The sequence below is a fragment of the Vombatus ursinus genome, unplaced genomic scaffold, assembly GCF_900497805.2.
Source record: "Vombatus ursinus unplaced genomic scaffold, bare-nosed wombat genome assembly UNPS02014830.1, whole genome shotgun sequence".
Lineage (NCBI taxonomy): Eukaryota > Metazoa > Chordata > Mammalia > Diprotodontia > Vombatidae > Vombatus > Vombatus ursinus.
The window spans coordinates 13,841,224-13,856,937 of record NW_020954608.1 but is presented as its reverse complement, the minus strand read 5'-3'; the positions used below and the strand labels follow the sequence as shown (position 1 = coordinate 13,856,937).

The following is a 15,714-nucleotide window of genomic DNA, read 5'->3' as shown; positions in this document are numbered from 1 at the left end:
ATAGAATAAAATTCTCTTTAATCCTATACCTTATTTATCTAATCTTAATCTACCTCAATACTGTCTTGAGTTCAATATGAAGGGATGCTATCTAAAAAATAAAATTAAAGGGTGAGAAAGGATTATATTGAGTGAAGGAGAAAGGGAGAGGTAGAATGGGGTAAATTATCTCACATGAAACAGACAATAAAAGGCTTTTACAGTGGAGGGGAAACAGGGAAGGTGAGAGGGAATGAGTGAATCTTAATCTCATAGTATTCGGCTTAAGGAGGGAATAACGTACACCTTCAATTAGGTATGGAAATCTATCTTATCTTACAGGAAAATAGGGGGAAAGGGAATAAAGGGGGGGATGATAGAAAGGAGGGCAGATTGGGGGAGGGGGTAATCAGAAGCAAACACTTTTGAGGAGGGACAGTGTCAAAGGAGTGAAGAGAATAAACGGGGGGCAGGATAGGATGGAGGGAAATATATTTAGTTTTCCACAACATGACTGTTATAGAAGTGTTTTGCATGACCACACATGTGTAACCTGTATCAAGTTGCTTACCTTCTCAATGAGGGTAGGTGGGAGGGAGAAAGGGAAAGAATTTGGAACCCAAAGTTTTAAAAAAAAATGTTAAAAATTGTTTTTACATGCAACTGGGAAATAAGATTTACAGGCAATAGGGTATAGAAATCTATCCTGCCCTACAGGAAAATAGAAGGGGAGGGGGATAAGAGAAGGGAGGTGATAGAAGGAAGGGCAGATTAGGGGAAGGGGTATTCAGAATGCATGCCATCTTGGGGTGGGGCAGGGGAGAGATGGGGAGAAAATCTGGAACTCAAAATCTTGTGGAAGTGAATGTTGAAAACCAAAAATTAATTAATTAATTAATTAAAAATTTTTTTTAAATAACATGATTATAGCTTATTCTCTAAGAGCTCACTGAGATGACTCATTTAACTATGGTAATTCAGTGTTATAACCCAATATTATAGTTATTGTAAGTAAACATAAGACATGAAATAAAATCATCTACCTCCTTACAACGTGGAATTTTGCTGTTATCTTTTTCCAGTATCATCCATTTTAAAACCTCTGAAAGAGTTGGATATTTCCATGTTGGCCAAGGGTTGATGTATCTTCCATCTTTTCCTTTCTGTGATTTAGTTACAGCCTCCTCTAACCTATAGTCTAGCCTGAAGCTTTTTCTGCATGACCTCTCAGAGTCTTTTGTGTTACGTCTGGTTGAATCCTTGAATTCTTTTTTCACTTCTTCCAAGAGCTGGCGGTTACTTATTATTATAGAAGTCTCGCTTTCCTCTTGGTTTTCTTCCATATTGTTTGTTGATGATCTAAAAAAATAGAGAATGGAAAATAATTAAATACAAAGACAAAAGCACTGGCATAGTTTCCTTAGTCAGTCTTGTTTTACCATACCTCATGCTTCTTCAGATAAGAAAAATTCTTATATCTTTTTGCACTGGGATTCCAAGACTGCACTTTCCCAGGACTTTCAAAAGAAGCAGATTTCCATTAGCTCAATCTTTCTTCCTGTAGAATATAATTTTGTACTCTAGTATTACTGCTTACTACAATTTTTTTAAAAAGAGAAATGTTTGCTCTTCTCTTTACCAATACTACCAGACCTTCCATGCTGATGTTTTTAAGTTCAGAAGGACAAGTATTCCCTCCCAACCCTAACAGTGATGTGAATTATATCAATCTTTGAATCCTAGCCAGGAGTTTTTAAAAAGCAGCACAGTCTATGAAAGGGAAAACAGAGAAAGGAGTGGAGATGCAGTGTCCCTAACCCCATCTGGATTTTAAGGAAACAAAATGAAAAGCATTTGGCAACACAGAGGGACCAACCAACAGAAAAAAACAAAAGGAAGGAGAAGCTGCAACAGAGGAGAGATCAAGGTGGGCCATCATGCCTCTCCTGCATTACAGATCAGTCATTACAGATCAATGCCTACTATGTGTCAGGCATTAGGCCATGCCTTAGGGATACGAAGAAAGATAAAAGATAGTCCTAATACTCAAGAAGATCACAATCTAATGGGAGAAATAAATCACTGTGTACAGACAAACTATATATAGGATAAATTAGAAATAATCAATGGAGGGAAGGCACTAGAATTAAGAAGGATCAGGAAGCCTTCCTATAGGAGGTAGAATTGTAGCTGGGACATATGAAGGATGCCAGGAGGCGGAGATGAGGAGGAAGGGCCTGCCATGCGCAGAAGTCAATCAGTGAAAATGCCGAGAATCTGGGGCAGCTAGGTGGCGCAGTGGATAGAGCACTGGGCCTGGAGTGAGGAGGACCTGAGTTCAAATCCAGCCTCAGATCAGACATTTGATGCTTACTGGCTGTGTGACCCTAGGCAAATCACTTAACCCCAACTGACTCATCAAAAAAAAAAATGCCCAGAATTAGGAGATGAAGGGTCTCTGTTTGAGAAATGAGGGATTAGGGCTGAAGTTACTAGTTTTACACAACTTTTCAAAGACTGAAGGAAGTTCCCCCAAAAAAGGTCTTGTCTTTCCTTAACTTTCCCTTCCCATACCTATCCAGTAACAAACATTATAATATACTCAGCTCACTTCTTTTACCTAGATGCTTCCTTTATCCTGATCTTGCCTTAAATACATAAAAGTCAAGGGTTAGCTGGAAATACAAAATATATATATATACATATATATATATACACATATATATATACATACATATTATATATATTTAATTAGGGCAAAAAGGCAAGCCTCATATAAATGTTAGGAATTTTCCTTACTGGGGGTTCTCAGCTATAGTGATTGTATTACTAATTTTTCATGATAAACTCCATAAAATAGGGTAAAATCAGCCTAACTGATGTAACAGTGTGTGGCTGACCAAATCTCCAGAAAGAAAGAGATAAGGAGGAAAGGGTGATGGCTAAAGAAATGAACCCACTCTACACTTCCTCTCTGGGAGGAGACAGGCAAGGCTGGCCAGAATTCAGCACCACATAATTTAGCAGTGAGAAAGAAGCAGAAAGGTATACCAATAAGGCAACTCTACACTCCTCAGCAACACACACTACCAGATTAACCTATCAAAAAAGTCTAAGGGATAGCTCGTGTGGGCTATATAACATCAGAGATGCAGATTCGGAAAAATGAGACAGAAAGTTATATCTGCACCATCCTTACAGGCCACAAAGGGAACTGCTCTTGCTGGTTCATCCAACTGTCACAGGAACTAAGAGACCAACCAGGAGGCTCTGGGTGTGCAGGAGCTTTAGAAAGGATCCAGGGCAAACATAGTCCATCAGAAGGGGCCAAAGCCCAAGCTTATCCCCACACATGATCAATGGGAAAGGACCTACTACATATATATAAGGAAATGTATATACATATATAAGGAAAAACAGTATATTTCTCTTTATCCTCTTTTTGAGTTTAGTTTTGGAGGGGGGAATGTTTCTGCAGATAAATTTAATGCTTTATCTTGTCAGAAAACTGAATTTCTTACTGTTTCTCACATATAATATTCCATCTCCCTATTTCATGTCTTTTTGCTGGCTACTCCCCATAACTGGATGTGCTCCCACCTCACTGTCACCTCCTTGCTTCCCTGGTTTCCTTCAAAAGTCAATTGAAATCTTACCTTTTGGTAGAGGCCTTTCCTAGTGCTGCCCTGGACCCTCCTTCACTAAAAACATCTTCACTCTCAGATTACTTCTGATTTACAGTAGATAGATAGATAGACAGACAGATACACAGAAATGGGCAGAGATAGAGATACGTAGATTAATGTGTGTATATCTCTATCTATCTATAGATGTATACACACACACACACACACACACACACACTCTTATACCTACACAATTGTTTGCCTGTTGTCTCCTGGTCAAATGAGGGCAAAACACCCACATGCGTACACAAAAAGTTTCACATAGGAATACATTCAACTCAACAATGATAAAGATAGGAACATGAAGAAGGGAAAAAGAAGTCTAAGGCGGAGAGAAGATTCAGGGAAGGACCAGATATAAATGAAACAAAGCTTAAGCTTAAAATACAAGTCCCTTGAGGGCAGGGACTATTTCTGCCTTGCTTGGATCCGTTTAGCAGCTTGCTTCCTTGGTGGCTGGAGATGGGGGAAGGGTTTGAGAGGGAATAGAAAAAAGGTGGCTAAAAAAAGGGTGCTAAGTACTGCACAGTGCATATATGTGTATGCTATGTATAAACATTAATTGTTGGTCCTCTAAATGTAACACAAATGTCACAATGACCAGTGAAGTAAGATACTCTTAGGAGAACTGAATTGCACTTTTAGTGACATCTTCATGATAAATGAAAGAAAAATGGAAAACAAAAAAAAATGCTTTTTCATAGAAGGAGGGATCACAGATTCTTCTTAGGCAAACAAATGGAGGAGTGGATTTCATCATGTTCCTAAAGGCAGTAAGTTATTATAGCTCGAAGTACCCTTGGTCATCTCATCTCGTCTCCACTTGCGATTAGCAAACAAAAAAGGAGTATAACTTTAGCTTATGCACAAACATGTATAACAGAAAATGACAAGGCAGAATCTAAGAAGAATTTTCAATTGATTTATTAAACACCTATGTGCCAGGCATTAAGCTAAGTGCTAGGGGTACCAAAGTAAAAATGCAAGTATCTTTGTATTCAAAGAGTTTATATTGTGCTAGTTGAAAACTTGACAAGATCCTCCGAAACAAGTAAACAAACTGGACCACTGCAACATCAATCTGACCAGTTCATAAAAGCTATTAAATGCTTTAAAATGTTAAGTAGAAAAAACACAAAGATATTGACCTTGATTATCACCATTTCCCACAAAAGTTTAACTGATGTAAAGTAGTCATCCCAATAAGGAAGTTCAAAGCACCCAGAAACCAACCTTGCCAAAAAGCACTTAATTCTCCTTGCCAAGCAGAGATAAAAGACAGACACAGGCAATGCTGACTTAGAATACAAACATACTTGGATAATACTACAGAGAATGATGGCAGATAATTATTAACAATAGCTATCATTTATATGCCACTTTACAGTTTGCTCAGTGCTTTATATGTTACTTCATTTTATCCTCACCAATAACCCTGTGAGTCAGATGCTATTATTATTCCAATTTCACAGTTGGGGAAACTGAGGCTAAAGTTTTTGGTCAAAGAGTGTAAGCTTCAGCTTCAGTATCTGACCTTCCAGTGAATATCCTGAATTAATTTCTTTGGGTATGAACTGATTTTATCTCTTCACTGTCCAAGAGATTTTCAGGAGTCTTCTTCAGCACCACAATACTTTGGCCACATAATGCAAAGACAGAACTCATTGGAAAAGACCCTGATGTTGGGAAAGACTGAAGGCAAAAGGAAAAGGGGACAGAAGGGGATGAGATGGACAGATAGTATATAGAAATAACAAGCATGAACTTGGACAGACTGACAGTACAGGACAGAAGGGCCTGGCATGCTACGGCCCGTGGGCTCATGAAGATTTGGACACGGCTGAACAACAAACTGAAGCCAATAGAGGTTAATTGATTTGCCCAAGATAACACAACTAGTAAGATGAGACCATGTTTCTATTTATCCTCTAAAACAGTCAAAGAAACAAAGTAATCATTAGCCTGGGACAAAAATGTTACTCTGGAGATACCACTGCCATCACCAGGAACCCAAAGAGCTACTTAGTACTACAAGGCACCAATCCTAGTGCTCTAATTCCACTCCATTGCATTTACTAAAGCAATCAGTAAATCTTAATTTCTTAATGGAAATAATACTGAGTTGCCTCAGGAGTTCAAAAGTAAATTGTGGAATGATGTGGTCAGATACAGCCAAAATCAGATCACATCTAGAATACTGTGTTTAATTCTGGATGTAAATTTTAGAATGAACATTGACAAACTAGAACTCATCCAGAAGAAGACAACCAAGGTGGTCATGAAAACCATGCAGAGGAGAACTACATGAATTGACTATCCTTACTTTGGATCCGAGAAAACTGAGATGAGATATATGCTTATAATCTTTAAATAAAGTATCACAGAGTGCAGAAGTGGAAGAGCCTTTAAATACCTTATCAAATCCCTTCATTTTACAAAACAGGAAACTGAGCCCCAAGGAGGTTAAGTGACTTGGCTAATGTCATAGGTACAAAGTTGGGATTTTTAACCCTAGCATATTTCAAAAGCCTCAATTAGTTCAAGGTCTAAACTATTAAACTATTCTTAAAAGATAATGCCAATGGAATATTATACTATAAGAAATGATGAGCAGGATGCTCTCAGAAAAACCCGGAAAGACTTGCATAGGCTGATGCAAAGTGAAATGTACTGTGTACAGTGTAACAGCAATAATGTAAAATGATCAGTTGTAGACGACTTAGCTATTCTCAGCAATACAATGATCCAAGGCAAACTTGAAGCACTTAAGATGAAAAATACTATCCATACCCAGAGAAAGAACTGACGGTGTCTGAACACAGTTTGAAGCATACTTTTTTAAAAACTTTCTTTATTTTTCTAGAGGTTTTTTTCTCTAGGTTTACTTTCACAACATGACTTTTATGGAAATGTTTTGCATGACTACACATGTATAATCTATATCGACTTCTTTGCTTTCTCAACATAGGGGGCGGGGAGCTGAGCAGGGAGGAAGGGAGAGAATTTGGAACTCAAAGTTTTAAAAAACGAATGTAAAAACCGTTTTTACATATAACTGGTAAAAAATAAAAATAAATAAAAGGGTGGGAAGAGGGAGAATGCCAAACAAACAAACAAAAAGGATCATGCCACTCTTGTATTCAAACCAAGTTATGTTCTCTCATTCTCATTTTTTGGTACCAGTCCTTTTTTTTTTTAGGTTTGAGTTAATTATAGAGCTCCTCAAGAAACCACATCACTCTGTTTAAACATCTTCCTCTTATGTTCCCCATTCCAATTATTTCCAATTGTTGGGGCAAAATTTCCTTCCTGACAAACTTCTATCTCTCATGACAAAGTCCCTTTAGAGTGTTAAGCCACTGGAAGATAACTATTTTTCCCTGGAACTTCCTAAAATCCACAATCCACTCTCTTAAAGTCTAGTGTAGATGTCAGATTATGCCTCATGGCGTGGTGAATAGAATGTAGTTTTTGGAGTCAAGAAGAAGCAAGTTTGAATCCTGCCTTGGATATTTACTCAATGAATGACTAAGGGCAAATCACTGAAGCCTCTTGTAAAATGAGGGGCTCATACTCAATGACTCCCAGGGTTCCTTCCAGCTCTAAATCTAAAAGCGTAAGATCTATTTCAAATCCGAAAATAACATGGTCATTTCCTCCCAAGGTTCTGGTTTTGATTTCACCAGTTTCTTTTTATTGAATCTCTGGAATAACCACAAACTCAGAAGGAGAAAAAAATTTTTCTCAGCATGAATAATAAAAAACATTCTAGAAGAGATGAAAACATTTAGATGGCATATATCAGATAGAGTTTCACAAGACAGCCCAAAGCAGATTAAAATGTAATTGGGAAATATTTAACGAAATTAAAATACAACAGAAAAAAGATAATGTTAACATGTGGTTTTCTATTTCAATTTGCTGCCTGAAGGGATTCTTAAGTATGTTTTTGTAGCCATGTTTTTATTTGAAATCTGACAGCAGCGGCATATGCCATGATTTGATAGAAAAAATATGTGACCAGAAGGGAAAAAATGCTCTTTTCATGGGCAAAATGGTCAAAGCCAACTGGTACCAAAACCCCCAAATTCAAGGGGAAGACTACAAAAAAGAAAAAGTACAAAAGGATGGAGACTTGTTAAAAGAAGAATGTGAAGACAGCAGACATGCCAATGGGGGGAATTTAAACAACATTCTAGTTACTAGAAACATTTAAAATTAGATCTTTCAGTTTTAAAGAAATTAAAAATTCTACAATTGTTTTTATTTCAGTACTAGAGAATGGGCAGCTGTAAAGCATGGCAGGGCAAGAGATTAGACTTTTTTTTTTAGACTTAAGGTAATTCTTTGATAGATTTTTTTTAATGACAATATTGCTCATACTTCGACAAATGTTAGTAAGCAATCTAATTACAAAAAAGTCTTCAGAGAAATAAATATGATCTGTAATCAATACAAGCACAGCATTGCCCTCTTATGGTACCAAAGAGACTTTTAAATTCAGCAAGTAAGTTTTAGCTTAATGAAAATCACCCATTTAAATAGCTTATTTATTTATAAAACTGAATCAGAAAATAGATTAAAGTTTTTATTTACTTACAAATAAGCATCTAATGAATTAGAAGTTACAGTAAAGTTCTGTTTCCTATGAGCCCCCAAATTATTTTTCAAGGATTTCCTTCAATTTTTTGAAGTCGTCGAATCCATAGATGACTTTAAACATTAAGTCAGCATAAATATAAAATGAATGAAATGAATGTCAGCAGAACTATAAATGTCCATTTAGTTTTTATAAAAGAGGGAGAGAATTAATTGAAATATGAATTTAAAAACTTATTAAAGATATAATCATTACTAGCCAAGGCAGAAATAAACTATTATGTGGTAATTATTTTACCATGCTATTATATGGTAATACTTTATCTCAACAAAATCATAATACATCCCTTGCCTTCAGGATAGCTCCTTATGCAAAAATAAAGAGACTGTAGTGAAAAGTCTTGGTCATCTTGTTTATTAGCATCCTGAGCTTTGTCTGCTAAATGCTCAAAAAAGTAAAGAATTTCCAGTAAATATATTACTTACCATTTATTACATTAAAATATAAGGAGTATTAATGGTTTACATGTAAAAGTCACATTACAAAGTACTACTTGATTATAATTATCAAGTTTAACACACACACACACACACACACACACACACATTCCAGATGAGATACCTGAGGCTAAGGAAGGTTGTGACTTTCCTAAACTCACACAGGTCGGTAACATCAGAGGTCGGATTTGAGATCAGGTTCTCTAATTTCAGAGCCTTGGGCTTGTTCTACTCATTTCAACTTAAGTACAGTAAATTTAATCTAACTGAATTAAACCCACTTTTCTATTTTATTAACACTGCTGGTTGTGCTTGTGTGACTGTAATGTATGCCAAAACATACAAATTCTTCCCAATCATCAGATGAAAATATTTCTACAAATATCACAGTAGGTCAAGTTTTCTATTACCCTTTCTTAAAATTTAAATTTTAACAGAATTCTAGCCATTAATGCCCTCCTTCTCAAGAGCACTTCGGTTTGCAAACCTGTTTTCCTCACTTTGAAATTAAACTGCTGTTTGATTCCTGACTCCCCTGTCTCTGGCCTTCTTTGTTAAGCTCTGGCCACCAACAGTTCCAGTCCAGTTGATACTAGCAACACTTAAAATTGAATCTCTTATTCAATGATGAAATTGAAGACTATGTTTTTATTTCAGTGCTACATCACAGCTGATGTAAAGTAGGGTGGGGCAAGAGACTAGGACCTGAAATTTATTAAGGTCAGTGATGCTATACTAGGAAATCAGCTATGCTTTACCAAGATGTGTGAGTGTCAAGGATCTCAGAAAAACCAAGGAGGAAGGAGATTCCAGGTAAAGAGGCCTGGACCAGTGTTTTGGAATCTGGATCACACAGAAGGTAATGGGCAAGAAGTAGATTCCAGGAAGAGGCCCAAGAACAGAATCCTAGGATCCAACACAAATCCACTTAAGAGACACAACTGCACTATGACCGTTGATTCAAGGACAAAAGGTAAATGCCCTCTGCCTTGATCTCAAAAAGCTTGATGGTGTGGGTAAATAAACATTGGCAAGAAGTAACTGGGAGGAAAATCTTTGGTGTTATGTTGATAATGAAAACACTGCAGCATATGCTTTGTATGTCAGTGTAAGATCATGGTAAGCTACAAAGCAGAAAGGCAAGGACCAGAACCTATGTTATTATAAAAGGTGTAAATTCAGATTCCTTAAATAAGACAAGAGGATGTTCATACAACTCATTATTATATGATTTTAGACATAAAGGGTGATTCCATAAGCTAATTAGGAGAGCAAGGAATAATTTCCCTGTCAGATTTATGGAGAAGGGAAGAATTATGACCAAGCAAGAGATAGAGAACATTATGAAATGCAAAATGGACAACTTTGATTACATTAAATTAAAAATGTTTTGCACAAACAAAACCAATATAACGAAGATCAGAAGGAAAGCAGAAAGCTGGGAAACAATTTTTACTGCCAGTGTTTCTGATAAAGTCCTCATTTCCAAAATATATAGAGAACAGAGTCAAATTTATAAGAAGAAAAGTCTTTCCCTAATTGACAAATGGTCAAAGGATATGAACAGGCAGTTTCCATATGAAGATATCAAAGCTATCTATAGGCATATGAATAACTGTTCTAAATCACTTTAGCTTAGAGAAACGCAAATTAAAATAACTCTGAGATACTGCCTCATACCTATCAGATTGGCTAATGTGACAAAAAAGGAAAATGATAAATGTTGGAGAGGATGTGGGAAAATTGGGACACTGATGCACTGTTGGTGGAGTTGTGAAATGATCCAACCATTCTGGAACTATGCCCAAAAGGGCAACCAAATTGTGCATACTCTGATTCAGCAATACCACTATTAGATCTGTATTCCAAAGAGATCATAAAAAGGGGAAAAGACCTACGTGTGCAAAAATATTTATAGCAGCCCTTTTTGTGGTGGCAAAATATTGGAAATTGAGGGGATACTCATCAATTGGGGAATGGATGAACAAGTTGTGTTACATGAATGTAATGGAATGCTATTGTTCAATAAGAAATGAACAGGCAGATTTCAGAAAATCCTGGAAAGACCTATACGAACTGATACAAAATGAAATGAGCAGAACCAGGAAAACATTGTACATAGTATCAACAACATCGTGTGAAGATCAACTATGAATGACTCAGCTCTTCTCAGCAACACAATGATCCAAGGGAAGTACAAAGGACTCAGGAAGGAAAATATTATCCATATCCAGATAAAGAACTGATGGACTCTGAATGTAGATCGAAGCATATTTTTTTTCACTTTATTCTTTCTCATGGTTTTTTCAAATCTGTTTCTTCTTTCACAACTGTGACTAATATGGAAATGTTTTTTACATGACAGCACATGTATAAACTACATCAAATTGCCTACCATTTTCAGAAGGGGGAGGAGAAGGAGACAGGGAGAAAATTTGGAACTCAAAATCTTGTAAAAACGAATGCTAAAAATTTTCTTGACATGTAACTCAGAAAAAAATAAAATATTATTAAGCTTTTTTTTTAAAAAAAGCTGTAAATTCAGATTTCTTAAATAAGACAAGGAGATATTCATACAACTCATTATTATTCATAAATCTCATTAATATTAATGCAAGGCAACAGGAAGCTTTGGTAGCTACCAGTAGTTTACATCTTACACTAGACAACAATTAGGGGTTACCTAAAGTTTGGTCAAAAAAGTCATACTGAAGGTGTCTTGTATAGCCAATGAAATGGTAAACCCTTTCTATGCACAACTATATTCAATTTATGTTTTCAGGCCTCAGGATACAGCAAGGATAGTGAAGACAAGTGCTTTTAGTATTCTAGAAAATTCTGTTGTTGACAAGGTTCATCATTTGAGTAAGGATTAGATTAGATGATTAACTTTAGGGTCCCTTCTTACTCTGCAATTGTACAGTTCTTTTTGGCTACATTAATCATCAACAATCCTTAATATAGTCACCCAGAGGCTTTTGATAAATATTAGAAACAAATGTATAAAAAGATACTTTAAAAAACTTCAGAGAAAGACAACATGTCATAGTGGATAGAGAATGATGGTATAAGAAATAGGACAACCTCCTTCAAGATTCATTTCTAACTGTGAGACCCTGGTTAAGTCACTTAACTTTTAAGTAACCCAGGTAATTCTCTAAGACCCCAAGTTACAGACTAATTACTGTGATGTACTTTAGAAGAAACTTCTCCAGGATTTCCCTACATCAATGAAAACACAGAACTGGACCAAAATGAAGGGAATGTTTTGCTGGGTCGGAGTAATACTACAGAGGATGAGCCTAGTATACTGAATAGCATATAACAATCACTTAATAAATGTTTGGTGAATGAATGAATAAAAAAATGAACAATAACTAAAGTCACATAAGACCTCAAAATCAGGAAAACTCCCGCCCATGACCAAAAATTGTTGCTGCTAATAAAAAAGCAGAAAACTGAATTCTGCTACCTACAACACATTCTCCAGGGATACCACTGGACAAAGAACTGGAGAGAATGAATGCAGCTACTGTATGTGAACTCATGCAGGGAAAGTGTAAACATTGGGGGGGAGAGGAATTCACTATTTGGCAAATATGAGAAAACTGGACAAGAGATTCACACAAATTAGGTTCAGAACAAAACCATACACTATAGCCCAAGAAAAGCTCCAAATGGGTACGAGATCTACATCTTTTTTTTTAATCACATAATAAACAAATTAAAGGAACAAGGAAGAAATTACCTTTTGGATCTATGCAAAGAGGAAGAGTTCACAACTAAACAAATGATAAGAGATAAAATGGACAATTTTGATCACATGAAATTTAAGTTTTTGCACTAACAAATCTAACGTAGTAAAAATTTGAAGGGAAACAAGTAGCTGGGGGAAACAATCTTTGCCACAAGTTTCTCTGATAAAGATCTCATTTCTAACACATAAGAACTGATTCACATTTACACTTGTTACTTGAAGAATAAAAATATAACAAACTAAAAAAAGATAAACAGCATTCAAAAGAAACACTAGGAAGATATTCAATTATCAAATATTCAAACAATACCTCGCACCATAGCCCAGTTGTCTCAGCAGTTTTTGTCAAATAGTGAATTCTTCCCCCCAGTGTTTACATTGTCCCCAGGTGAGTTCACATACAGTAGCTGCATTGGTTATTCTTTTTCTCTACTTTGTGGAGAACTATGCGATCATCAATTTGAAAGTTCCCCTCAATCTCACAGATTGCAATCTATCTGTGCCTGTCCCGTCCTGTGTGAAATCTTATCCATGTTTTCCCTTTATAATATTTTTACTACTTTATTTATTCCAAGTTCCTTATTGCTTATATGTTGCAGTTAATACCAAACAAATATCTATTGCCTGTGTGATATTCATATTTTAATCTGCAGCTGGAAGAAATCATAAAATTATGCTAAATAGGCCTGCTATAATATTATGTTACGTAATCAACTAGAACATCACTGCAACAAGGCTGATCTTCCCTATCTGATTCTTTATCTCACTCACAACCGTGGCTATTCTAGGCTATTTCTTCTCTCTTCAAGCCACCTAAAACCATCCCCACCCGCTCTGTCTGCTAAGGATTTCTTCTCTGAAGCATGGCTGTGGCAAGGCTGATCACCTTCTCTTCTGAATACTCTTTCCTTGCTGGGTTTTCTTGACTGTTTTTTGTTTCTTAATTCTCCTTCTACCTCTCTGACCACTCCTCAGTCTTGTCTGCTGATTCTTTATCCATGGCACATCCCCCTACTGTGAATGTATCCCAAAGCTCTGACCAGGGCTCTTTTCCCTTTGCTCTTTATACTCTAAATTGATCATTTCCTTAGCTTCTATAGGGTCAATTATCATCTCTCTGTGGATGATTTCAAGTTCTTGATATCTAGACCTATTCTCTCTCCAGAGTTCCAGTCTCATATGATCAACTACCTGTTGGGTATTTCAAACTACACATTTCATGCATTTATGTCAAATTCAAATATTTCATATTTTGATTCATTCAATTTCATGATTTCACATAGTCATGTCAAATTCTGCCCCCAACAGAACTCATTATCTTTCTCCAAAAACCCACCTTTCTTCCAAATTTCCCTATTAATTTCCCTATTAATGTCAATGGCACCACCACTGTCCCAACTACCCAGACTCACAACCTCAATATCATAACATCCTCAACTCCTCAGGCTCCTTCACTCCACCTACCTAATCAGTTGCTAAATCTTGTCATTTCTATATCCACAACACTTCTCCTAGATGTCCCCTTCTCTCAACTACCCAGGCACCACCCCAATTTAAGCCCTCATCACCTCTCACCTGAATAGCTCCAAGAGCCTCCTAATTAGTTTCCCTGCCCCAATCATGTCCCTCCTCTACTCCAATCCATCCTTCAGTCAGAAAACAAGTTATTTTTCCTAAAGCACAAGTCTGACCATATCACTCTGTACCCAATAACAAATAAAAAAATAAATAAAAAGTCACCAATGAGTAATAGTTGCCTGCTTATTTTTTTATTATGTACTTGTAAGTACATAAGTTTTACGTACATTTATGTACATTTTAATATGTACTTATTACAAAAAGGAGATATCTCCTATGATGAGATTCTTTTCTTATTTTTAACATGTACCATAACTACCCTATTCAAGCTGGTTCATCAACCACAGAATTTTGATAATAGCTGTTGAAAAATTTGTTCAATAGTCCTAATAAAGATATCATGTAGATTAGGTAGGCTTACATTTAAATTAGTATGATTCTGTTTTCTACATTTTGGTCATAATTCTAGCCATAACCAAGTTATCACACTTTTTGGCCTCTTTTAAAATATTCCATTAGGCCTGGCATTCAACTGAGTTGGTAAAGTTCAACTTTTTTTTTAATCAACAGGCAATGTTTCACCTCTATGCTGGAAAATTTTGGTTTTCTTTATTCTAGTTTCATTTACTAAATAATGAAGAAAGACTACTTCACAGTTTCATATAACTTTTACCCATAGTATATTTTAGAAAAAAAAACCCTTTGGCATGAAAAGCTCTTCAAAACCTGCCTCCTTACTAAATTTCCAGTATTCTTACATGTGACTCCTCTCCACGCACTCTAAAGTCCAGCCATATTGGCTTATTTGCTGTTTGTCACAAACAGTGCTACATATGCAGTCTCTCTGCCTTTGCACTGGCTATCACCATGCCTAGAACATTCTTCCTCCTCACCTCCACTTCTCAGTTTTCCTTCCTTCAAGACTCAGCGCAAATCTTATCTCATGCAGGAGACCTTTCCAGGTGTTCCCTGACCCTAACTGAGCTGCCAGATATTCTCCTCTGAGATTATCTTCTATCTATGCAGTATTTATCATGTAGCATATTCCTACATATGCACATGCTGTGTCCCACATTAGAATGTAATCTCTTTGAGACAAGGAATTTGTTTTTGTTTTCTATATCCCCACCATTTACCTTTGCCCAGAGCCCAGAACATAACGGTTAATAAACATTTGTTGATTGACTGATTCCATTGAATAGTTTGGTCAATAGACCCTCTTTATACACTACATCTTTCTTGGGGGACAGATAAGCCAAACTGTTTTGAGTGGTGACATATGTCCTCCATGAGGTTCTGCAATATTCCAGAAACTGATGCAATCAACAAATTTTCATCTGAAAAGAACAGCATTTTGAGGACCTCATCACCCACAAAGAAACCCTCTTCAACTTGGACTCTGCACTAAACTGCCTCTATTAAAGTGGTGAGAACTTTTAATAAGCCTAATAGTCAAAGGGTTGATGAATATGATTATTTCTGTTATCAGTGCCTGGCAAATATGTTTTTAATAAATATTTGTTGATTATTTTATAATAAGTATACTAAGTATGAAATGGCAGAATATAGCAAACACATCAACTTGATGTTCAACAATTTGAAATGGGGTGACTTTTA

General features: G+C 36.2%; 1 protein-coding gene across 2 annotated transcripts in view; it reads right to left on the bottom strand.

The window, feature by feature from the left end:
- Positions 1-15,714, bottom strand: part of NAPEPLD (N-acyl phosphatidylethanolamine phospholipase D) — a 67,204-nt gene that overhangs the window by 24,133 nt on the left and 27,357 nt on the right. For both annotated transcript variants that reach the window (XM_027838807.1, XM_027838805.1), the window contains exon 2: positions 1,023-1,338. In XM_027838807.1, coding sequence (XP_027694608.1) covers positions 1,023-1,322 — 300 coding nt within the window. In that variant the 5' untranslated portion in view covers positions 1,323-1,338. The remainder of the gene's footprint in view (positions 1-1,022; positions 1,339-15,714) is intronic.